Source organism: Amblyraja radiata, chromosome 19 (genome assembly GCF_010909765.2).
Source record: "Amblyraja radiata isolate CabotCenter1 chromosome 19, sAmbRad1.1.pri, whole genome shotgun sequence".
NCBI lineage: Eukaryota > Metazoa > Chordata > Chondrichthyes > Rajiformes > Rajidae > Amblyraja > Amblyraja radiata.
In genome coordinates, this window is record NC_045974.1 from 36,885,852 (window position 1) to 36,912,500 (window position 26,649).

Sequence of the window (26,649 nt, forward strand, 5' to 3'; positions counted from 1 at the left end):
ATAAAAGTATGATTTTGATTATTATGATTAATGAATAGATCAAAATGAGGTTTCTAATATGAAACACAAAGAGTTAGCATACAGGTACAGCAAGTAATTAATGGAATGTTGGTACTGTGTTATACGAAGTATGAAATACAAAGATGCTTCTTATTCCTCTGAGTTATTCCAGCATTTTGTGTCTACCTTAGATGTAAACCAGCATCTTTAGTTCCTTCCAACACAAGCATTGTCATTAGATTGATTGGATTGGCCTTGATCTTATTGAATAGTGAAGCAGGCTTCAGACAACAAATTACCTATTCCATGCTTCTCATGTTCTTCATTACTTCATGACCAACCTCTGTGGCTATCATGGTTCCAATCTGAACCAAGTTACCTTAAATGGTTTCCTCTCACATTCATTCTGTTGCTCATCCGCTCACTCCAAGTTCTATCATTCATTATTCTATTACACAATATCTTATTGAAGGGTTTTGGGGAATTATGATAACTATATTATTAAAGAGAGAGAGATAATGATTTGATTATACCTATATTTAAAATAAGAAGATATTGGAAAGACAGATAAACGTTAAACTTGGAGAATGGTGACATTAATAAAGGGTAGAATTTCGTTATTTGAATATTAGATGTAATATAAAAGGACAGTAAAAAAATTTAATTTGTAGTTTTGAAGGGCATACTTACAGAATGTGATCCAAAAAGTATTGCTGAAATTCTCAAGTCTCACTTAATAAAAATGTAAATGTCTTAAATCACCATAGGTTCTTAGGGAAATATTAATCTTCTGATGAAGGCTGCTCGTTTCTGTGGAGAAGTATAAAATTGAGATCTTGTAACCTAGAGGCACAGCTGTAACATGTTGATGGGCTGTCGGTAGACGGGATAGGGCTTGCAGAAGGAACTGATAGATGACAATTATTAATAGCTATAAGCTGTAATCATTTAAAATGTGATAGATTGTGTGAAAACTAGCGAGTCTGCAGTTGTGAATATTATTGAGGAATCAGCATTAACGATTAACTTTGGAAAGCTGTGCAGTACACACTGTACACATATTACTATGAGTCACTGTGCTACAGTCCTGTAAATCAAATGCACAACTAGATGCAAACCATAGCCAATGTTAAAAGCACCTTCAGAGTATGATAGCTTACCTGTGGGCAACGCTTCCCTTTTTAATGTCAGAAATGATGAGCGGGTCCCCTGCTCTTCTGCTTGCAGGTGCTGCGGTAAAAAAAGAGTCATTTTTGACGTCACATTACATGATGGATAAAAACATTTCACTTTTTTTCCCTCTAACTGTAGCTGTTAAATTAGAAATAATACTGCTGCAAGATTGGTAGCTGCAATACAAAGTTATCATGTATTTTCAGCCAACAAGAATGAAAAAGAATAGAGCAGCATAAAATAGAATGTCAATATATATATGAGTATTTTGCAAAGGCTATTTGTCAAAGTTTTGCAGGGAAAGCTGATACATGGGTTAATACAGAAAATAAACTCAACTAGCATGTTCAAAATTAAATATAAACACAGAGCCATTTGATATTACTTCAGTTAATGGAAATCCCTTCACAAAGGCAGTGGGTTGCTACAGAGTGTTTCAGAAGGAACTGCAGATGCTGGAAAATTGAAGGTACACAAAAATGCTGGAGAAACTCAGCGGGTGCAGCAGCATCTATGGAGCGAAGGAAATAGGCAACGTTTCGGGCCAAAACCTTTTTTCAGACTGATGGGGGGGGGGGGCGGGGAGAAGAAAGGAAAAAGGAGGTGGAGGAGCCCGAGGGCTGAGCAAGAGATCGGAAGGGGAGTTTCCACTATAAGCCCACTGACTCCCACGGCTATCTTCTTCCCACCCTGCTTCCTGTAAGGACTCCATCCGCCTACTCCCAATTCCTCCGTCTATGCCGCATCTGCTCCCAGGATGAGGCATTCCACACCAGGGCATCTGAAATGTCCTCAATCTTCAGGGAACGGGGGTTCCCCTCCCCCACCATAGATGAGGCTCGCACCAGGGTCTCTTCTATACCCCGTAACACTGCTCTCTCTCCCCATCTCCCCACTCGCAACAAGGGCAGAGTCCCCCTAGTCCTCACCCTTCACCCCACTAGCCGTCACATACAACAAGTAATCCTCCGTCAGTTTCGCCATTTCCAATGTGACCCCTACACTCGCCACATCTTCCCATCTCCCCCCTCCCCCCCCGTCTGCTTTCCGCAAAGACCGCTCCCTCCGTAACTCCCTTGTCAATTCTTCCCTTCCCTCCTGTACCACCACCTCCCCGGGTACTTTCCCTTGCAACCGCAAGAGATGCTACACTTGTCGCTTTACCTCCCCCCTCGACTCCATTCAAGGACCCAAGCAGTCATTCCAGATGCGACAGAGGTTCACCTACATCTCCTCCAACCTCATCTATTGCATCCGCTGCTCTAGATGTCAGCTGATCTACATCGGTGAGACCAAGCGGAGGCTTGGCGATCGATTCGCCGAACACCTCCGCTCGGTCCGTATTAACCAACCTGACTTCCCGGTGGCTCAGCACTTCAACTCCCCCTCCCATTCCGTATCCGACCTCTCTGTCCTGGGTCTCCTCCATGGTCGGAGCGAACACCACTGGAAATTGGAGGAACAGCACCTCATATTCCGCTTGGGCAGTCTGCATCCTGGGGGCATGAACATTGAATTCTCCCAATTTTGTTAACCCTTGCTGTCTCCTCCCCTTCCTATCTCTCCCTCAGCCCTCGGGCTCCTCCTCCTCCTCCTTTTTCCTTTCTTCTCCCCCCCCCCCTCCCCCCCTCCCCCATCAGTCTGAAGAAGGGTTTCGGCCCGAAACGTTGCCTATTTCCTTCGCTCTGCTGCACCTGCTGAGTTTCTCCAGCATTTTTGTGTATCTTGGGTTGCTACAGAACATTTAGATAACATTGTGAATTCATGTATTAACCATTAACAATCAGAGGTTTCAGACGTCTTGATATGTAAGGAGCACTAGACCAGTTCATGGCTTTTCTTGGCTCCTGGATGCTCAGTTGATGCAGCCCTGCCTGCATGCATGCAAGCCACTGATGTGTTGCATCTGATTTCCAATCTGTATAGTTTGACTTCATTCCACGTGAGTTTAGAGTGGAGGGCGTGGACGGGAGAAAGTGTTAGACATTGGTTCTCCTTAATTAAGATCTATCAATATTCTTGGAAAATGTATTTCTAAGCAAGCCGAGTACGAATAAAACTCGGTAATGAAGAGTCCTGTTGTTGAACAGCCTACACAACGTTCACGCACAACAAACATCACTTGCTAAGCCATTAGATACAGAACTGCCATTGGGCAGAGCAGAGGTGTGGTGGTATTTGGAAAATTAAATATCAGCGCAAAGTTAATGCCCTCAGGTGGAATGAGGTGAGGGACAGATTTAAAAATAATATGCGTTTTTAAATTATAATCTCATTAAATATGGTCCAAACATTGACTCTATCTAGCCCCATATTGCAGTGAGGTGAGAAAATGATGCAGGACACATTGCTTCACAGACTAACGCACAGAACAACAGGCTTGGGCAACATTAAAATGAAGGCAGATTCATGCAAATCTCTGGTCTGCGAGTGCCCATTTGGAGTTAGCTTTCCAGTTTACATTTTCCTGCATCTTAGGAATTTTATTTAAACTATTCTATTAAGCAGCTGGTATAAATATACCCTCTTCGTTATACATGGCACAAGGTCTTAACCATCAAATCTTGCCAGATCTTTACTGGAATTAAAAAAAACTTCCCTTTTAATTTGTACACCAGTATTAATGACTCCATAAGTACAGATAATGCTCTACTGTACACTCCATAATCTATTACCCAATAGAGCAGAAATATATTCTCCATTAAAAATGCTAGCAGGAATTCCATTAAACAAATTGTCCAGAATGTTATAAGGTCAAAAGTGATAGGAGCGGAATAAGGCCATTCGTCCATCAAGTCTACTCCACCATTCAATCATGGCTGATCCATCTCTTCCTCCTAACCCCATTCTCCTGCCTTCTCTTCATAACCCTCAACACCTGTGCTAATCAAGAATGCCTCAAAAATATTCATTGACCTGGCCTCCACAGCATTCTGTGGCAAAGAATTCCACAGATTCACCACCCTGCCAAACAAGGGAGCACAAGATGAGTTGTACAAAGACAGGCAGATCTTGAAGTTATGGCACAGAACTGTAAGTGACTGAATGCACACTGTTCAGGGATTGAGTGCCAAGAACGGGGTGTTCTTGGAAAAAATGTTCTTTGGTTGTTAAGCCTTACCGCTGCAGTTTAGCTGTTGGACTGAGCCCTACAAATTACTACTTGCAACAAGGGGTTGACTTACACACCATTGGAATCTCTTTGCTGACCGGCCAGATTATTGGGACGTCAATGGCAGTCTGCAGAATGCTACAGATGTGACATAATCAAACATGGACAAATAGTTGGACTATTTTTGCAGGTTTGAAAATAAACCTTGAAAGTAAACTTTCAATGCAACACAACGTTAAGAGTAGTCTAGGCACCAAATGAAGTGGATCTTGGCCTATATGTTAGATGGAGAAATATTTGACATTATTAAGAGACGGTGCATGTCCCCATTGTTTGCTCAGTACAAATCCCAGACTGTTACTTCTTGGATTTCAGGGACATTTCTCAACACTATTCAATACTGCTGGGAATCTTGCCAAATCTCTATGAAGTAAGGAGTTACCTTGGAGACAGGCAGCATTAGGAAGAATGGTCTTGGAGGAGGAGGAGTAGGAGGAGGAACCCAATGGATTGCTGGTGGAAAACTTGGCAGGAAAAGTATTGAAGAAAAAGGGAGCAATGTTTCCAAGGGGCAACAAACTGGCTCCTTATGCATCAGGAGGAATTACATAATAAAAATACATTGACCTCTTATTTCGGACTTGATCAGGATTGTGGTCAATTTGTCAGAATCGCAACAACACTGGCGAGGTACAAATGCAATGCCACTTCTCCCGCCCATCTCCCCACCGCTTTAATTATCCAGCCACCAAATACAGACAAGATCATTGAGGTTATAAATTCTTCCTCTGGGATGCTCATCTTTGAAGCATCAATGAACCAAAAAAACATGCTAAAAGCTTTGCAATTTTTAAGAGTACATACATCAATCTTGTTCTCAGAACTGTTGAATTATTGCTGACGTTATTTCATAACAACATTTGATTTCACTCTGCAATCTCAGGTTCTGGCTAGCTGTTATAAACTCATACGGTTCACTATGTGATCTCACAGCATTTTGGTATTCACCAGTGTTCTACACCCACACTAGGGGCGCTGCATTGGGTCTGTTATTTCTATCTTTTTTAAAATTTTTAGTCTAAAGTTTTGTTTTGGGGGGAAACTTACTTTTCTATGTGGGGGAGGGGGGCAGGGTAAGGGGGAAACCGTTTCCCAGTCTCTTCCTGGCGGGGACGCGACTATTTCTCCGAGTCGCGTCCTCGCCCCCCACCTCGCGGCCTACCAGCTGGATCGGAGCGGCCTTTCCTGCCGGGGACCGGGAACCGGACCAGGGCTGCTACAGCGGCAGCGCAGCGCTGGAGTCACCGCGGAGCGGGCGATGCCTACCTGGGTCGCCGTTTGGAGCTCCGGAGCGTTGGGCCGTTGCTCCAACATCGTGGAGCTCTGGTGCGGAGAGCTTCCAACGCGGGCGGCGCTGACCATCATCGTGGAGTCCTGGGGCGCCTTGCAGAGGGTCTCCAGCAGCAGTCTCCACCCGGCGCGGCCTGCGGACTTTGGAAGCCGCCGACTCCGGTAGGAGGGGGCCGACTCTGGTGTCCACGCCGCTGAGGACGTCCCGCAGCCCCGACGTCGGACTTACAACACCCCGGCGAGCGGTCCTGAACATCGGGCCGCCCGTAGCGGCAACTGCGGAGGGCACGGGGAGGCCCTGACCACGGGGAACAATGGAGGAAGAGACTGACTTTGGTGCCTTCCCACACAGTGGGGAACTTTGATTCTGCTGTGTGGGGATGTTTTATGTCAAACCCTATAGTGTGTTGTGTCCCTTTGTTTATTGTATGGCTGTATGGGAATTACATTTCACTGTGCCGTCTGGCACATGTGATGAATAAATCTATCTTGTATCTATCTTGTATCTTGTAAATATAACATTTCTTTATCATTTCCTAAGAATCAACCATCTGTTTATTATATATTTTAATAATTCCTCTCAAGAGGCAATTCCTAAGCCATGTTTCATAATATGTTCCATATTAGCTCTTGTCTGAGTTTCATCATTAACTAGACCAAGTGCGGACCCATTGGGGCCCGTCCCTCAACAAAATATTCCACCACTCATCGATTCATAGCCCCCAACTGCGCAAGCGCGGCTGACGGGTTCCCGTTGTTACGCCAGAGATTCCCATTGTGATGCGAGTCACGACAACCCTCCCCAACTCTGCCTTGCCATCCCTCTTCCTACCCCTATCCTCCTCCATTCCCCCTCATCCCCAGCACTCCCTCTCCCTCCTCTTCACCCTCCCACTTCTTTTCCCTCTCCTCCTCCCCTCCCCACTCCCTCCTTCACCTCACCTTTCCTCTACCCTCAGCCACTCCCTCCCTCTATAACCCCTCTCCTCTACCTACCCCCCGTCTCCCTGCTCTGACACCTCACCTCCCCATCCCACTCTCCCTCTTCACCTCACCCTCTGCCCTCCTCCCCTTCTATCCCCCACTCCCTACCTCCTCCACTCCCTCCTTCCTTCTCCACTATCCCTCCTCCCCTACCCCCCTCCTTTCCCTCTATCCCACTGCTCCCCCACTCCCCCCCTTTCCCATCTCCCTACAATGAAAATCGCAATAATTAAAAAAAAAAAAATCTTCCCCCTATCCCACTCCCCCACAACGAAAATCACAATGTTTTTTTTAAAAGAATGAAACCTCCCCTTTCTCCCCCCCAACACAATGAAAGTTGCAATTTTTCTTTAAAATAAACTAAACACAGTTAGCTGTTAATTAAAACAGAATAATTTGATTAAAACTGATTTTTTTTTTTTAAATTGCGATTGTTTATGTAAATGAGATTCAGGATCCAATTGTGACATTGAACGCTGCTGATGGGCAGTGCAAGTGGACAAGAGGTTTGAAAAGTGATTTTTGTAAAGTTTAAAATGTCAATAACTTGTAAAATATAACATCAATCCGAACTAAACTTGTTTCTTTTACATCCCAGGACGATGGTGAGTAAGGTGGGCCAAAAATTGTAGCGCTATCGTGTACTGTTTTGGCGGGGTTTTGGAATATCGTGCACATGCACACTTACATACAAACAAGATTAGAGTTTTAGTAATATATAGATGATCTGTAATACCAAAGGAGCTACATCAACACTGGAAAATGAATTATAAATGCAGTATTCATGGAAATTATCTATTATTTTAGAAACATGTTAATCATTGTGTAATCTTTATATTTGATGTGGTGATAAATTTATATTGCAAAAATAAATCAATCGGTAATGTTAAAAGTTTCTCTTATTTTCATACAGCATAACGAGGAGCTGTGGAAATTGAGCTCCTTTATTGTAGTTGTGTTTGTCTGCAAAATTATATAATTTAAACCAGGGCTATGAAACTGATGCTGAATATTTTACAAAATCTCAAAGGAATGCTAGCTTGGTAGTTCAGCTACAAATCTGCCAGTGAACAAGTGGAAGCTGGGTTGGAGAGACGGCTGCACCAGTGATAACTCCATAAATATAGCAAGTCTTATACTCGGGTTTATTGGACCCCTGTGTTGCAGGTTGAGTACCTACATGCAACAGAAACAAATTATAATCTGTAACTCAATGCTCCAGGGACAGCAGGGAAGAAATCCAGTCGCAATTCAAAATAAATTTGTTAGTTCCTCATATTGAATTTGGATTTGGAAACTGCTTGTACTTGAAGTACCATGAAGTGGTTCAACTTGTTTTGGAAATTGTTTCCCAAGAACAAGAGGGTTGGCCTCAGAGGTTTCAACATTGAACCTCTGCTTGCTGACTTTCTCTCCAAATATTAATTCTTCATAACACCCTCCGCTATTATACTTGCCCATCACCCATCCATTGTGAACGACACTGACCCCTACACTGAACAAAACTTCACATTTAAAATTCTTCTTCTTCCTGGTCTCAATCCACCCCTTGTCAATAACATTGTTAACTGCTGTTAATTCTCTCCCTTAATACCCCATTATGGGAATATGTGAAATAGAAACATATAAATAATATAATTGCTGTCAGACTGGGATGATAGCTATTGAGTGCAGACTAGCACAAAAGTATAAGGAATTGATGGCTTTTCTTGTTGTTGATTGTAATCATCCTTTATTTTGCATTCAAATGCTGAGGAAATGTTGGGCTGGTAGATATATGCAAGGCATTAGCAAGGACCCAAATTTGCATGTATTCAGAGGGAAATAGAAGTATTGGAACAAATGTTTGCACATGCCAATTCATAACTTCATGCTATTTTTGATTGATTATTGTGGGGAGGGGAGGCAGGTGACTATTTATGCCCCCAATCGCTCCTCACCCCCCCCCTCCCAACATTAATTTACATTCTTCCAAATATAGAGAGATAGTGATCCAAGCTCCTGTCTGGCTGTAATGGCTTAGTCTTCCATTGTCTTGGTCCAATTGTTTGTAAATCTTGTCAATCTTATCACTTCTCAACTGTTGACAATGAGAAACCACCTCACATCCCTTTAATTTCATCACAACTTCCTGCCATGCTACTTTCATTTTCAAAGTCATATAAAACTATAATGTGTAATGTGCATAAATGTGAGGTTATCCACTTTGGTAGCAAAAACAGGAAGGCAGATTACTCTCTAAATGGTGTCAAGTTGGGAAAAGGGGTAGTACAATGGGATCTGGGGGTCCTTGTTAATAAGTCAATGAAAGTAAGCATGCAGGTACAGCAGGCAGTGAAGAAAGTGAAGGGCATGTTGGCCTTTATAACAAGAGGAGTTGAGTATAGGAGCAAATAGGTCCTTCTGCAGTTGTATAGGGCCCTAGTGAGGCCACACCTGGAGTATTGTGTACAATTTTGGTCCCCTAATTTGAGGAAGGACATTCTTGCTATTGAGGGAGTGCAGCGTAAGTTTACAAGGTTAAGTCCCGGGATGGCGGGACTGTCACATGCTGAGAGAATGGAGCAGCTGGGCTTGTATATTCTGGAATTTAGAAGGATGAGAGGGCATCTTATTGAAACATATAAGTTTATTAAGGGTTTGGACAGGCTAGAGGCAGGAATCATGTTCCCGATGTTGGGGGAGTCTAGAACCAGGGGCCAGAATAAGGGGTAAGCCATTTAGAATGGAGACAAGGAAACACTTTTTCTCACAAAGAGTTGTGAGTCTGTGGAATTCTCTGCCTCAGAGGGTGGTGGAGGCCGGTTCTCTGGATACTTTCAAGAGAGAGCTAGATAGGGCTCTTAAAGATAGCGGAGTCAAGGGATATGGGGAGAAGGCAGGAATGGGGTATTGATTGGGGATTATCAGCCATGATCACATTGAATGGTGGTGCTGGCTCGAATGGCCCACTCCTGCACCTATTGTCTATTGTCATAAGAAATGTGTGTGGGAGTTTAGGCCAGTCAGCAGCTTTGCCATTCAGTAGGATCATGGCTAATCTCTAACTGAACTCCACCTTCCTGCACTGACCCCATCTCTTTACCCTTTTAATATCAAAAAAATCTTTCAATCTTAACCTTAAATATCTACTCAGTGACTGAGCCTCCAAAACCTTCTTTAGTAGAGAATACCAAGCATCCATTAGTTCTGGGTGAAGAGATTTCTTCTCATCTTTATCTTGAGCGGCTGAGTCTTTATTTTGAGATTCTGACTCTGGTTCCACTTACCCCACCACAGGGAACATCAACTCCTCATGAGCTCTGTCAAACCCACATTAAATACTTTATCTGTTTAAATTCACCTCTCATCCTTCAAAACGCAGTGCAGATCCAGTCTTATTAAACTCTCCTCATGACATTGCTGCAGGTATGAATCTGTTTACTGTTTACTAGACTGCCTAGAATATCAGTTTAGTAAATCAGACCTGCGTACACCTGAGACTTGTATAATTGGTGCAACACACCCCTGCTCTTACACTCAAAAGCTCTGACAATAAAAGTCACCATTCAGTTTGCACTCCGAATTGCTTGCTAAACCAGGAACCATTTATCTACAAGAACATTCAGATCCTGGTGACCACCAACACCTTCAAATCTAGCAGCATTGAAAAAATATCCTCACTCGTATTATGTTTTAACTTTACTCTCTTCCACAGATCCAGGGCTGCCAACTCTCATGCTTTGAGCGTGACACTCATGCATTTCAGCCAATTCTCACTCCCTCACGCTGATGACTGAATTCTCACGCTGTCTTCAGTCCCTGCACAGCAAAGATCCTATAGCGGAGGATCCCGGACAGCGGGTGTCAGCGCTTTTGTGCGCCGTCTGCGAGCGCTGCGCTGCCGGCTGCCGCGGCAACCTCGCTCCCTCCCTCCCTCCTGCCCTTCAACTCACACGGCAGCGCCAACGCAGCCAATCCACGCTACACTGTGCCCGCCAGACTCCCTGTTGGGTGGCCGGGGAAAGAGAGGGAGGAGAGAGGGAGGGGAGAAAGAGAGAGAGAGAGGGAAAGAAAAAAAGGGAGGGATGGAGGCAAAGAGAGACAGGGGGAGGGAATGTAGAAAGGGGATGAAGGAAGGGAAGGAGAAAGGGGAGAAAGAGGAAGCGTGAGGAAAAAGAGGGAGGGGAGGGAAGAGAGAGAGGGGGCGGAAAGAGAGAGAGGGAGGGGGGGATGTGGGGGGGGGGGGGAAGGAAAGGTGTGTGCGTGTGTGTCTGTCTCCCTGTGTGTGTCTCCCCGTGTGTGTGTATGTGCGTGTGGGTGTCTGCTCCCTCTGTGTGTGTGTGTGTGTGTGTGTGTGTGTGTGTCTGTCTCCCTGTGTGTGTGTGTGTGTGTGTGTGTGTGTGTGTGTGTGTCTGTCTGTCTCCCTGTGTGTGTGTGTGTGTGTGTGTGTGTGTGTGTGTCTGTCTCCGTGTGTGTGTGTGTGTGTGTGTGTGTGTGTGTCTTCCTTTGTGTATAGTCTCCTTGTGCGTCTGTTGTCACATCCTGGCCTTAGACAGGGCTGCCAACTCTCACAAGCGTGAGAGTCACACATTTCAGCCAATTCTCATGCTGATGACAGAATTTTCACGCTGTCTACAGTCCCTGCACAGTTTGTCTTTTTGCGCCACATCACAACGATCTGTGCGGTCTGGGGAAGCGCGTCAGTTGGCGGCTGTGAGTGACGTCGCATCTCTTCTCTTCTTTCTTGGTTGGATGTGCAGCCGCCGACAACATGAAGCAGCCGGAGATAGAAATAACCAGGTGAATTGGTTGTAAAACATGGGGGGGATCACAATGAGGCCAAACATCTAGGATGGGGTTCGGCAACCGATGGCACACGGGCAGAATCCGGCCCGTAACCCGAAAAACCGCGGTTTTTTTCCAATTTGTTTTAACAGGGTCGGGGCAGGCGAGCCGACCTGAGAACTGCAGCCAGTCCCTGGGCACGCAGAATGCCAACTTGATCATTATGGACAAATTGGGCCAGCCATGTACATATTGTATAACTCTGACTCTATGCATATCTGAATGGGCTTAGAATTGCCATTTAAACAAAATTTCCCCCACTTTCCCCATTTTGATTCTTGAGATTAATATCCCTTTGCTCTGTTAACAGCGTTAAAGTACTTATGAGGTCGAGTCAGGAAAGGGAACATGTTATTTTTTTTAGTTTGCTTTAATTTGTTAGTTGATTGTTTGTTGACTGCCATAATTTCTGAAATGGTCTTAAAGTAACTTAACTGTTATAAAGCAGTAATAAGTGATTTTTGTCCAAACAATTGGAACTTGCATAAAACGTTTGCATTTTTAGCATGGCTGCCAACTCTCACGCATTGAGCGTGAGACTCACGCATTTCACTAAATTCTCATGCTCTCACGCCAATCTCAAAATTTCTCACGCTCAATAATCTGCGGGTGCTAAAAGTTCAAAATAAAGCAAAAATTGTTTTAGAGGCGAGTAAAACCATGAGGGGAATATCAGGTGAATGTATAGTCTTTTTCCCAGGATATGTGATTCAAGCATTAGAGGGGATTGGTTTAAAGCAGGGCTATCAAACAGGATATCTTTGGGGAAAAAAAAAGTAGTTTCGTTTCTCCCATGCAGATGGTGTGATAGGTGAGAACGATGGCGGTGGTCCCAGCACCAACCCCCCCTCCCCCTTCCCCCCTGAGGCACGGCACACACCTCCCACCCTCACCTCCGGCGGCTCTATTTCCGTCGGCCGCTCTGTCCACACCCCATGGAGTTTTAACCCCGGCCCGGAGCCAGGAGCGGACAGGGTTGGTGCCGCCTCCGGAGCCTACTATGGGAGGGGGAACACCCCGTCCCACACCCTCCCCCCTCAGTCGCTACGCTCCCTCGCAATTTCTCACTCTCAACTCTCACCCAATGTTGGTAGCCCTGTGATCACTGACATATCCACCTCTGCTGTGCTGGAATTTTCTTCAACAATCAAGCAGTGTCCCATTGCAACATCCTCATTTCAGCTATCCTTTTGATTACGCCCTCTGTAGGCTCAAGCTTTTTTACACCAAAGCGCATCCATACAAAGTGCTTCAGAAAATTATAACCCAGAAAATTCCAAAATAAATCAATACGTGGGAATTTGCCACAGAAGGCTGTGGAGGCCTAGTCAATAGATAGTTTTAAGGCAGAGATAGATAGATTATTGATTAGTAAGGGTGTTGGATGTTATGGGGAGAAGGCAGGAGTATGATGTTCAGAGGGAAAGATAGATCAGCCACGATTGAATGGCGTAGACGATGGGCCGAATGGCCTAATTCTGCTCCTATCACTTATGAATTAATGATACAAAAATGACAACTCACTAGCAAATAAAAATGCACTCTTACATTTACAAACAGATTAGGCCCAAATTAAAGATTCAACCTTGACCTTAATGAACATCCAATAATCAGCTGTACATTAATGATCATGTATCCCAAAAAACAGATTAAATGACACTTAGTCCCATCCATCAAGCACTTTGTACGTATTTCAAACCTTGCACATGTATTTCTCCAAATTTTTCAATGGATGTACCAAACAAAATCACCATCTGGCACGTAAGAATGAAGTAAAATCCCATAAAAAATAATTAGACCCTCGGGTCAAATCTCTTAATAGTAAAGTGAGGAAATGACTACCTGGAGAATTTAGCTGTGTGATATTTATAGGGTGATTTATTAAAAATAAATGTGAATTTGCTATAAACTAAGTCACATTCCTTGTGTGGCAGAAGGTTGATGCCTATCAAATTGGAGCAAGATGTCTGACATATATTGGCTTTTAAAAAGCAGGTGCTGGCCACAAGCCACATTAATTTGTTCTTGGCAAGTTATTAAGTCTTTGAGTCATTAAAAAATCAAACTGTTTAATTAATGGGCCATGAATTACACTGACTGAGTTTTGCTGAGCTACATTATTGGCATAATATAATAGCCACAGAAGTTAGGGAGCCTGGGATCCCTTTCCGGGAATCGCCGGAGAAGAGTTCCGACCGGGTCTTGGTGAGACCACACCTGGAGTATTGTGTACAGTTTTGGTCTCCTAATCTGAGGAAAGACATTCTTGCCATAGAGGGAGTACAGAGAAGGTTCACCAGACTGATCCCTGGGATGTCAGGACTTTCATATGAAGAAAGACTGGATAGACTTGGCATGTACTCGCTAGCATTTAGAAGATTGAGGGGGGGATCTTATAGAAACTTACAAAATTCTTAAGGGGCTAAGGAGAGAAGGCAGGTATGAGATACTGGATGATCAGCCATGATCATATTGAATGGCGGTGTATGCTCGAAGGGCCGAATGGCCTACTCCTGCACCTATTTTCTATGTTTCTATGTTTCTATGACCGACGGCCTTCGGCCTGTAACATCCTGAAGCCAAAGTCTCCGGTAGGAAAGTGCTGATTCAGGCACTTCAAGCCGTGGAGTGTGTTTGACCGTCCCGACGTCGGAGGTTTGATCATCCCGACTAGAGGGTCTGTACATCGGGCCATCCGTAGCGGTGGTTACGGAGGGTTTATGGCCCCGACCACTGATGAACAAAGGAGGAGGACTGACAACTTTGTTGCCTTCCACCACAGTGAAAAATGCTGTGGTGGATGTTCGTGTTAAATTCTATGGTGTATTGTGTGTTCTTTTTAATTGTATCGCTGCTGGCAAATTCATTTCACTGCACCTTCGGGTGCATTTGATGAATAAAATTGACTTTGACTTTAACTTTGACCAGACAAACATCCCTGATCCTTAATATTGCTTTGACATGGTTATTCTGGTTACTCTTCAATAGCACATTAAATTTAAGATCTCTAAGAAAAACACACCAGATATATCACAAAAGGCAGCTTGAACACAAAGGAGAAATTAAAATCTTCACAATGTATACCAACAAAATAGCATTATGTGATAATTAATCACAAGATGAAACATTTTGATTATTGCAATGTATCAAAGAGTAATTTTACATTTTTTAACAACTCTTTTCTATGCTTTGGGAATGATTTAATTTACTCCTTTTCTTTAACTCCTACCATTTCTCCTTTAATCAGGGACTCATTTGTAACGTGGGGCTTGTTTGGCAACTCTGACAATCTTTCCACCCATTCCACCAAGTGTAAACATATTACTTGGCAATTTTCAATATCTGCTACTAACAGTCATGAAAATACATCAGTTTTAAATGAAATAGGACCGAGTGTTTGATAACGTCCAGAAATAAAAGGTACAAACAATGTACAGTGAACATTCATGCCTGGTCATTCATCTCCAGGCTTTGAGAAAGCTGAGCAAAATTGATTTTTCTGAAGATAAGAACACACACACACACACAATGTGATTTATGTGTGAATTTACCAAGAGTTGGTAGATTTAAAAGTATTGTTTGTGATTCATCTTCAAATATCCAGGGTACAGATAGCTTGCCTGGAGGCCAATCGTTTATTTTGATAGCTGAGAAAGTTATTTTGATATTTAGAACACAGAAGAGTACAGCGCAGGAACGGGCCCTTCTGCTCACACTGTTGTGCTGAACATAATGGCGAGTTAAACTGATCTCATCTGCCTGTTCATGATCCATATCCATCGATTCCGTGCACTTCCATGTGCCTATCTCAATGCCTCTTAAACGCCATTATTGTATCTCCCTCCCCCATCACCCCGGCAATGTGTTCCAGACCCTTACTACTCTCTGTATAAACACTTGCCCCTCACATCACCTTTAAACTTCCCCTCTCTCACCTTATAGCTGTGCCATTTAGTGTTGGACATTTCCACCCTGGGAAAAAAGGTCTGACTGTCTACCCTTATCTGTGCCTCCCATAATATTATATTGTAGCGGCGCCTGCTAGCACACGCAGATATCGAACCCGGCGTTCGGAAGCCGGGGTCACGTGACTCGGGAGGGGCTGTTGTTTTCGCGTGGTTTTTTCCCTGCGTGCGTTAGTTCAGCGCTGACCACCGATGTGGCCAGACATGTCTGTTAAACCTGTTTGCTGCAACTTAAGCTTTTGAATAAAGTATTGGTTGAAAACTCCAGGAGTCGTTTATCAGACCACCAAATTGGTGACCCCGACCTGTCTAGCCGCAGTTAGACAACAGAATTATGCAGGAAGAGAATGTTCCCGCAGAATCGGCCAGCACGAGGCAGGGCGCACTGGCCTTCAAACTGCCAGCCTTTTGGCCTGATCAACCTCAGGTGCGGTTCACCCATGTGGAGACACAGTTTCATCTACACTGTATCAACCACGATGATACTATGTATTTTCATGTGGTAGGAGCATTACCACAGGACTGTGCCTCGAGGCTGTTGCCCTTTATCAGAGAACCTCCGTCCAGCGGCAAGTACGAAGGGTTGAAAGCCCTGTTATTTCACGCCTATGGTCTTTCCCGTAGAGACAGGGCGGCAAGACTGCTGCATATGGACTGCATCGGCGACCGAAGGCCATCGACGATCACGGCAAAGATGTTGGCCCTAACGGACGGGCACCGCCCCAGCTTGCTTTTCGAACAGGCGTTCTTGGAGCAGATGCCCGACGAAGTGCAGCTAATGCTAGCGGGAGCCGATTTCAGCAACCCTCAGCAGCTCGCAGAAAGAGCCGATGAGTTGTGGGCGCTCAGATGGCGGGACGTACACGCCGTCGCCCGCCTCATGGTCACGCAACGGGTGCAGCCGAACCGACGTCAGGAAGAAGAGGAGACGCAGCCTAGCGTCGAAGACGAATCGCCGCGGCCAGCGGTCTTCGTCCAACGCAGATGGTGCTACTACCACCAGAGCTACGGAGCAGAAGCCCGAAGATGTCGGAGCCCTTGTTCGTTTCCGGGAAACGCCCAGGCCGATCGTCCATAGAGGCGAACGCGATCGGCCCCAACGTACACCTCTTTGTCCGTGATCGCCATTCCGGCCACCGTTTCCTGGTGGACTCCAGTGCCCATGCCAGTATCCTGCCTCCAAGTGCCCAAGACGTTCGTGCTGGTAAGGTGGGACCTGTCTTCTCAGCCGTTAACGGGAGCGATATTCGCACCTACGGCACGCGAAACTAAATTTCGAATCCCTCCATACAGGTGTAAGTTTATCGTCCCACCGAGGGTCCGCCGGTACACGCCCGCGCGCGCCGTCTCCTGCCCGAAAAACTGCGCATCGCACGAGACGAGTTCCAACTTATGGAGGACATGGGAATTGTCCGGCGGTCGGATAGCCCTTGGGCTTCCCCGTTACACATGGTGCCCAAAGCGTCCGGAGGGTGGAGACATTGCAGCTATTACAGGCGCTTAAACGCAGTAACTACAGCCGACAGGTATCCAGTCCCGAACATCCAGGATTTCTCGGCCCACCTGGAAGGTGCGACCATCTTCTCGAAGGTTGACCTTATCCGCGGGTATAATCAAATCCCGGTCCACCCCGACGATGTCCCTAAAACGGCCACCGTTACCCCTTTCGGCCTCTTCGAGTGGCTCAGAATGCCTTTTGGCCCAGGCGTTCCAGAGGCTAATGGATCAGGTCGGCCGGGGTTTTGCCGTTTATATTCATCTACCTAGACGACATCCTAGTAGCCAGCCGCTTGCAGGCATAGCATACCAAGCACCTCCGCTTACTTTTCGAACGGCTGCACAAGCACGGGTTGGTCATCAACCCCGAGAAGTGCCAGTTCGGTCTGCGCTCCATCTCATTCTTAGGGCATTGCATCACCTCTCAGGGAGCGCAACCACTGCCCGAGAAAGTCGACGCTATCCATCATTTCCTCAGGCCATTATCGATCAAGGGTTTGCAGGAGTTTATCGGGATGGTTAACTTTTATCACCGATTCGTCCCGTCTGCAGCCGCCATCAAGCGGCCAATGTTCCAATGCCTGGCCAGTAAGCCCAATGACCTGGTCTGGTCTGAGGAGGCACAGAAGGCGTTCGAGGTTGCTAAGATCGCATTGGCCAACGCCACTATGCTGGTACACCCTAGGGCTTCAGCCCAAATGGCGCTCACCGTGGACGCCTCCGACGTCGCGGTAGGTGCCGTCCTCGAGCAGCGGACAGGTAACCGCTGGGTGCCGTTGGCATTTTTCAGCAGGCAACTGCGAGCCCCTGAAGTCAAATACAGCGTTTTCGACAGGGAGCTCCTTGCGCTTTACCTAGCTATCCGTCATTTTCGATATTTCGTGGAGGGGCGCGCTTTCACTGCTTTCACCGACCACAAGCTGTTAATTTTCGCCTTGTCCAAGGTTTCTGACCCTTGGGCTGCCCAACAGCAACGGCACCTCACCTACATTTCCGAATTCACATCTGATATTCGGCATGTGGCAGGTAAGCTGAATGTGGTGGCCGACGCATTGTCCCGTCCTGCGCTGCCCGAAGTTTCTGTGCTTAGTCTCGGCGTTGATTACGAGGAGCTAGCAGCCGCCCAGCGGGCAAACGCCGGTATTGAGATTTATCGCAATGCTGACTCAGGACTGAAGCTGGTTAAGGTGCCATTCGGCTACTCCGGCGTGCAAGTCCTTTAAGATATTTCCACCGGTAAAGCCCGTCCGATTGTCCCGGTCGCTTGGCGTCGTCGGATCTTCGACACCATCCACAGCCTAGCACACCCGTCCATTCGCGCCACTTCTGCTTTGGTCGCTGCGAAGTTCGTTTGGTACGGATTAAGGAAGCAAGTCGCTGCATGGGCCAGTTCCTGCATCCCATGTCAGACCTCCAAAGTGCAGAGACATGTGCACCCGCCGGTCCAGGATTTCGCCGTCCCGGATGGCAGGTTCCTGCACATCCATGTAGACCTGGTGGGTCCCTTGCCGTGTTCGCGCGGGGTGACCCACTTACTGACTATCGTAGACAGGTTTACTAGGTGGGCGGAGGCAATCCCGTTGGAGGATACCTCCGCCGAAGCTTGCGCGAGGGCCATGGTAGCCCATTGGATCGCCCGTTTTGGGGTCCCCTCGCATATTACCACCGATAGGGGGGCCCAGTTCACGTCTTCATTATGGTGTGGTATGGCGCAGCTGTAAGGAGCGAAGCTGCACCAGACTACCGCTTATCACCCGGAGTCTAACGGATTGGTCGAGCGGTTCCACCGGCACCTTAAGTAGCAGTTAAAAGCCAGGCTCACTGGCCCTGATTTAGTCGACCAGTTACCTTGGGTCCTCCTTGGCATCAGAACAACGCCTAAGGAGAACCTCAAAGCCTCCTCGGCCGAGTTGGTTTATGGCTCAGTTTTACAGGTTCCAGGGAATTTCTTGCCCGTTCCTCCGGTCCAGGAGGTCTCAACCTCACAGTTGTTAGCGGACCTTCGCAAACGGGCGCGCGCTCTGGTCCTGGTTCCCACTTCCCGGCATGGTTTGTCTTCGGCGCATGTGCCTACTATGTTATGGGATTGTGCTTATGTTTTTCTCCGTAGAGACGCTCATCGCTCGCCATTACAGCAGGTGTACGAGGGTCCGTACAGGGTGCTCAGTACTGGTATCTCAACGTTCACATTGGACATGGGTGGAAAGGAGGAGTTCATCTCCGTGAACCGCCTTAAGCCTGCACACGTTGACGAGGATTGCCCAGTAACTGTGGCCACTCCACGGCGTAGAGGACGTCCACCTGCTGTTTTGCCGCATTCTGCACTTGTTTCCTCCGGTCGTGTTTCTTCGGTTCCCTTTGTTACGCCCGTCCCTCATTCACGTTTTTCGCGTCCCTCCGGTCCTGTTGTACAGGTCCCAAATGTTACGCTAGCCCCTGGACCTCGGACTACGCGTTCCGGTCGTACCATCCGTTTACCCGCGCGTTTCCGTACCGCGGATTCTGGGGGGGCCCATGTAGCGGTGCCTGCTAGCGCACGCAGATGTCAAACCCGGCGTTCGGAAGCCGCGGTCACGTGACTCGGGAGGGGCTGTTGTTTTTGCGCGTTTTTTCCCCTGCGTGCATTAGTTCAGCGCTGACCACCGATGTGGCCAGACGTGTCTGTTAAACCTGTATGCTGCAACTTAAGCTTTTGAATAAAGTATTGGTTGAAAACTCCAGGAGTCGTTTATCAGACCACCAAAATATACTTCTATCGTCTCCCCTCAATCTCTGATATTCCGGAGAAAACAATCCAAGTCCATCCAACCCCTCCCTGTAAATGAAACCCTCTAATCCAGGCAGCATTGATTGTGCGAGAATGAACTCAATATGTATTACCCAACAGCAGGTGGATAATCAAAGGTCAGTGACTCCGACAGGAACTCACTGTGACTTTGGCACGGTTTGATTTGCATTGTTCCCAACTTCAATTTCATGGCCTCCAATGGAATTTTCACTAGTCCTTTCTTGAAGGCATTTTTGGGCATGATTCTTTCCAATTATATCAACATTCCAAAATAAATATTTTTAAAAATGTTGTCTTTTGCCAGTAGTCATTTCTTTAGACAGTAAGTATCGGCAAGCTATTAAACAAAGGCTTGCATATATCCCTTTGGTAGTGCAGGAACAGGTAAAGGGCATCAACTTTATATAATTTTTTGAGGATGTAACTAGTAGAGTGGATAAGGGAGAACCAGTGGATGGGTTATATCTGGACTCTCAGAAGGCTTTCGATAAGGTCCCACATAAGAGATTAGTATACAAACTTAAAGCACACGGTATTGGGGGTTCAGTATTGATGTGGATAGAGAACTGGCTGGCAGACAGGAAGCAAAGAGTAGGAGCAAACGGGTCCTTTTCACAATGGCAGGCAGTGACTAGTGAGGTACCGCAATGCTCAGTGCTGGGACCCCAGCTATTTACAATATATATTAATGATTTGGACGAGGGAATTGAATGCAACATCTCCAAGTTTGTGGATGACACGAAGCTGGGGGGCAGTGTTAGCTGTGAGGAGGATGCTAGGAGGCTGCAAGGTGACTTGGATAGGCTGGGTGAGTGGGCAAATGCATGGCAGATGCAGTATAATGTGGATAAATGTGAGGTTATCCACTTTGGTGGCAAAAACAGGAAAGTAGACTATTATCTGAATGGTGGCCGATTAGGAAAAGGGGAGATGCAACGAGACATGGGTGTCATGGTACACCAGTCATTGAAAGTAGGCATGCAGGTGTAGCAGGCAGTGAAGAAAGCGAATGGTATGTTCGCATTCATAGCAAAAGGATTTGAGTATAGGAGCAGGGAGGTTCTACTGCAGTTGTACAGGGTCTTGGTGAGACCACACCTGGAGTATTGCGTACAGTTTTGGTCTCCTAATCTGAGGAAAGACATTCTTGCCGTAGAGGGAGTACAGAGAAGGTTCACCAGACTGATTCCTGGGATGTCAGGACTTTCATATGAAGAAAGACTGGATAGACTCGGCTTGTACTAGAATTAAGAAGATTGAGGGGTGATCTTATAGAAAATGACAAAATTCTTAAGGGGTTGGACAGGCTAGATGCAGGAAGATTGTTCCCGATGTTGGGGAAGTCCAGAACAAGGGGTCGCAGTTTAAGGATAAGGGGGAAATCTTTTAGGACCGAGATGAGAAAAACATTTTTCACACAGAGAGTGGTGAATCTCTGGAATTCTCTGCCACAGAAGGTAGTTGAGGCCAGTTCATTGGCTATATTTAAGAGGGAGTTAGATGTGGCCCTTGTGGCTAAAGGGATCAGGGGGTATGGAGTGAAGGCAGGTACAGGATACTGAGTTGGATGATCAGCCATGATCATATTGAATGGCGGTGCAGGCTCGAAGGGCCGAATGGCCTACTCCTGCACCTATTTTCTATGTTTCTATGTAACTGTTAACTTGGAAGAGATCAGCTCATCTACAAAGACTAAGGAGTGAAACCGGAAAGTCCTAGTTTGCATTACAGGGTAATTTTTAAGGGGCTATTTATTTTCTTAAATAAAGTAATATGTTTTTGTGATCCAAGGATGTTATCATGTGGGACAAAAAAAAATGCAAAGCCCAGGTTACAAATTGTGCAAGATTGTTCTGTATATAAGCTAGCCAAATCAATAAATGCAAAATGTATATAAGCAAGCCAAATCAAGAAATGCCAAATGACGTTTACTTTTGGTTATCAATAGAAAAACGGATTACATCTTGGCATGTCCAAATTTTCCAATTCAATTCTATATCCTTGATATTTCATGAAGCCTAATCAGATACTAATTCTGTAAAGGTGTAGGAAAGAACTGCAGATGCTGGTTTAAATCGAAGGTAGACACAAAATGCTGGAGTAACTCAGCGGGCCAGGCAGCATCTCTGGAGAGAAAGAATGGGTAAATACTTTTCCTCGCAGAAAATACAGCTTGCTTGATCAGATAGCTTTATAAAGATATGCTCATCTTTTAACATGTACAAGCCACTTAGAAAGTTACAAATTAATTTATTCGAATAAGATTGTTATGAATACAGATAATGTGTCAAAATTCTATTTATATATTAATTTAACTGTGTTACAACTATGTATTTCACATTTTTTACAGACTGTTCATTTTGTGCAAACTAAATCATGTTGGAACATCCCACAGCGCAGAATGAGAGTTGTGATCACAACATGTGCAGCAGCAGCAGCAGCAATAATTGGCGTCCCTCTCTTGCTCCGTGGGCCCACACAAAGAAATGGACATCTTTGCACACAGGCAACATTTGCAAGACAGCCATTCAAAAATTGAAGGAGAAACATCAGGATTGATCCAAGAAAAATGATCCACTCCACATGGCCTGTCTTAATGCAAACTCCTGTAATAGATGCCTTCAACGTCCATGCTCATTCTAGCAGACCACAACCTCTCAATGCTGGGGTAAAGGGTCTTCAGGGACAGGTTTACTCTGTGTTCCCAGGGTCAGAACTAAAAAGGCTGAAGCAGCATTCGGTTTTTATGCTCCACACCTGTGGAACAAGCTCCCTGAACACCTGAGGTGTGCACAAACTGTAAGCGCATTTAAATCAGGCCTAAAAACACTGTTGTTTAGTATAGCTTTTCCATAACCCGACATGCAGGTAATCTTAACCGTCTAATTTTAACCCTTTTATGTGCTTTTTAAAATCGTTTTATTGTTTAATTGACGTTGTTTTATTATTTATACATTTGTCGTATTGCTTATTTTGCAATTTTTAATTATTGACTATTTTATTTTTTCTTTCCTGTAAAGCACCTTGAATTGCAGTTTGCACGAATGGTGCTATACAAATAAATTTGCCTTGCCTTGCCTTGCCTTGCCTAAAGGGGCGATTTTTATATGGTACTATTTGTCGGCAGCATAATGAAAAATCCACTGAGCATTCTGTTGCACAGATTGAAGAGGGGAGTAATCCCCAATGTACATTCACATAATGTTTGATGGTGGAACAATTCTACAGCCAGAGATCAATTTGATGCAATATCCTGAAAAACACTGAGTGGGATGCACATGGTCATCTCTGGATAGCGATGATCAGCATGTGGCACGGAGGAAGCCTCACCACAAGTCTGCGTGGGATTTAGCCGTGACATTGTGCATGACTGAAAATGCTGTTTGATTCTCAGTGTCACTTTGCGCAATGAAATCCCTGGATACTTTTAAGAGAGAGTCTCTGGATACTTTCAAGAGAGAGTGAGATAGGGCTCTTGAAGATAGCGGAGTCAGGGGATATGGGGAGAAGGCAGGAACGGGGTACTGATTGTGGATGATCAGCCATGATCACATTGAATGGGAGTGCTGGCTTGAAGGGCAGAATAGCCTACTCCTGAACCTTTCGTCTATTGTCTATTGACTATTGGTCATGTGGTTTGTCAACACATTGACAGTTTTAGTCTGGGAGCATTAAAAATAAATCGTAAAACACTGTGCAGAACGAAGGGAATACGAGGTGTACAAGAGTACTCACAGCTGATGGTAATGCCAAGCTCAACCCCACTCCTCTTTGGCAGCTTCACGTGAAATGTACCACTGCTTGGGACAACTGATTCTGAAAGGAAAGATGAAAACTTCATGAAGGTAAATAAAAGTTATAAGTAACCTGGCCAGAGTAACCTGGCCAGAGAACTGCGTAAAACTAAAATATTACTTTTACATCATTAAACAAATGTAGAGCACATATTTGAGATTGCGCTGGCAATCTTGGGTTTCTGTTTGACAATGTGTTAAATACAGTTTCCTGATAAGAACATCACCAACTTTCTTTGTGATGGCCCACGGAGCTATAGAGAGCCTTCAATTATTGCTGCAGCACATGTCGTGATCACAACTCTCATCCCCCTGACTCTCAGTCTGAAGAAGGGTCTTGACCCAAAACATCACATATTCCTTTCTTCTGACCCGCTGAGTTACTCCAGCTTTTTGTGTCTATCTTCACCTACTGTCAATTCCACAACACCTTCTTGTTGGCTATTTCAACTCTACTCTCACCAATTAAACTCCTTATGTCTCCTTTTGTTGTCACTTCCACAGAGGAGTACAGCAACACTTCCCTGTTCTGCTAATCTCTGACCTAAAAAAATTCAGACATACAAAATCCCATAGGTCACATTAGGTACTGCCCAAAATTATGATCAATGAATTTCAGTCTAGAATTTTCTTCGTCTTTGCTGATGCTCTAAGGTGTTCAAACAATACATCACCACCACTGTCAAGCCTGTTCCCTATATCCCTCGAGACCTAAAGGGCCTGTCCCACTTGGGCCGTCATTTACGCTGACAGTCTGAAGAAGGGTCTCGACCCGAAACATCACCCATTGCTTCTCTCCAGAGATGTTGCCGGTCCCGCTGCGTTTTGTGTCCATCTCCAATCGTCTTGGCGCCGCGCTGGGAGTAGGAGTGGGGGGCGGATCCGGATCCGCAACGGCCGTGAACCCCAGGCCGAGTTCGGCGATCGTTTGCCTGCTTCTGCTGCTGTTGGTGGTGAGACGTTGCGCCGCGCCAGGGTCTTGGGCCTGTCCCACTTTGGCCGTCAGTTACGCGACAGGCCGGTGGCGTGCGAAGATTTCGTTCGGGACGAAGTCCACACTCCTCCACACCTCTCCATGCACCCGTCCCACGCTACCCACGCGCTACCCACACGCTAGCAGGTTGCGTAAATGGCGTGCGAATGACAGCCAAGTGGGACAGGCCCTTAAGAAACCAAAACAAATCTAAATTTTTTATAACCCTCTAGGGTAGAAAATTCCAAAGATTCACAACAACCCAAAAGCAGAAATTCCTCTTCATTTCTGTCATAAATGCTGGATCCTTTATACCGTCTACATCTTCAAGCCCCTCAGGAACTCTTGCTTCAAAACAATAATTTCTCATTCTTCTAAAGTCCAACATGGATAGGCCCAAACTGCTCAACTTCTAAATCAACTTGTTCATCCCAGGAATGAACTCACTGAATCTACTGTGCATTCAGAAAGTATTCAGACCCCTTCACTTTTTCCACATTTTGTTACGTTACAGTCTTATTCTAAAATGGATTAAATTCTTTTCTTTTTTTATCATCAATCTACACATAATACCTCATAATAAAAAAAGTACAAACAGGTGTTTAGAAATTTTTGTAAGGTAATTTAAAAGAAATAACTGAAATATCACATTTACACAAGTATTCAGACCCTTTTGTACTTTGTTGAGGCACCTTTGGCAACGATTACAGCTTCAAGTTTTCTTGGGTATGACACTACAAGCTTGGCACACCTGTATTTGGATAGTTTTTCACATTCTTCTCTGCAGATCCTCTCAAGCTCTGTCAGGTTGGATGGGGAGCGTCGATGCACAGCTATTTTCAGGTCCCTCCAGAGATGTTCGATCGGGTTCAAGTCCGGGCTCTGGCTGGGCCACTCAAGGATATTCACAGACTTGTCACAAAACCACTCCTGCATAGTCTGTGTACTTAGGGTCATTGTTCTGTTGGAAGGTGAACCTCTGCCCCAGTCTGAGGATCAGAACGCTCTGGAGCAGGTTTTCATCAAGGATCTCTCTGTACTTTGCTCCGTTCATCTTTCCCTTGATCCTGACTAGTCTCCTAGTTCCTGCCACTGAAAAAACATCTCCACAGCATGATACTGCCACCATCATGCTTCACCGTTGGTATGGTATTGGCCAGGTGATGAGCGGTGCCTGGTTTCCTTCAGACGTTCAATCTTGGTTTCATCAGACCAGAGAATCTTATTTCTCATGCCTTTTGGTGCTGCAGATACAGTTGTCCTTCTGGAAGGTTCTCCCATCTCCACAGAGGAACTCTGTCAGAGTGACCAAAGGGTTCTTGGTCACCTCCCTGACCAAGGCCCTTCTTCCCCGTTTGCTCAGTTTGGCTGGGCGGCCAGTACTATGAAGAGTCCTGGTGGTTCCAAAGTTCTTCCATTTAAGAATGACGGAGGCCACTGTGCTCTTCAGGACCTGCAATGCTGCAGAAATTGTTTTATACCCTTCCCCAGGTCTGTCTCGACACAATCCTGTCTCGGAGGTCTACGGACAATTCCTTTGTCTTCATGGCTTGATTTTTGCTCTGACATGCACTGTCAACTGTGGGACCTTATATAGACAGGTGTGTGCCTTTCCAAATCATGTCCAATCAATTTAATTTACCACTGGTGGACTCCAATCAAGTTGTAGAAACATCTCAAGGATAATCAATGGAAACAGGAGGAACCTAAGCTCAATTTTGTGTGTCATAGCAAAGGGTCTGAATACTTATGTAAATGTGCTATTTCAATTATTTCTTTTTAATTACTTTTCAAAAATTTCTAAACACCCATTTTCGCTTCCTCATTCTGGGATATTGTGTGTCAATTGATGATAAAAAAATTATTTAATTTATGATAAAAAATCATTAAAATTTATGATTGACGATAATTTTTTTAATTTAATTTAAAAATATGGCTGTTACGTAACAAAATGTGGAAAAAGTGAAGGGGTCTGAATACTTTCTGAATGCACTGTATCTGAACTGCCTCTGAGGCAGCTGCATCTCCCCATTTTCAGAAAGCCATGTTGCAATATAACAAGAAGCTGTTAGCAGGTGGAAAACATCAACCATCATTACAATGGGTGCAATAACAACCACTGATGTACAATATTGTATTTCCAAAAGATGCATCTTCCGATGGAGTATCTAGTCGCTGATAGCATT

General features: G+C 45.3%; 1 protein-coding gene across 12 annotated transcripts in view; it reads right to left on the minus strand.

Moving 5' to 3' along the window:
* Positions 1-26,649, minus strand: part of grip1 (glutamate receptor interacting protein 1) — a 596,334-nt gene that overhangs the window by 185,086 nt on the left and 384,599 nt on the right. For all 12 annotated transcript variants that reach the window (XM_033038250.1, XM_033038259.1, XM_033038253.1 and 9 more), the window contains 2 exons: positions 23,432-23,512; positions 1,161-1,230 (listed from right to left, as the gene is read on the minus strand). In XM_033038250.1, coding sequence (XP_032894141.1) covers positions 1,161-1,230; positions 23,432-23,512 — 151 coding nt within the window. The remainder of the gene's footprint in view (positions 1-1,160; positions 1,231-23,431; positions 23,513-26,649) is intronic.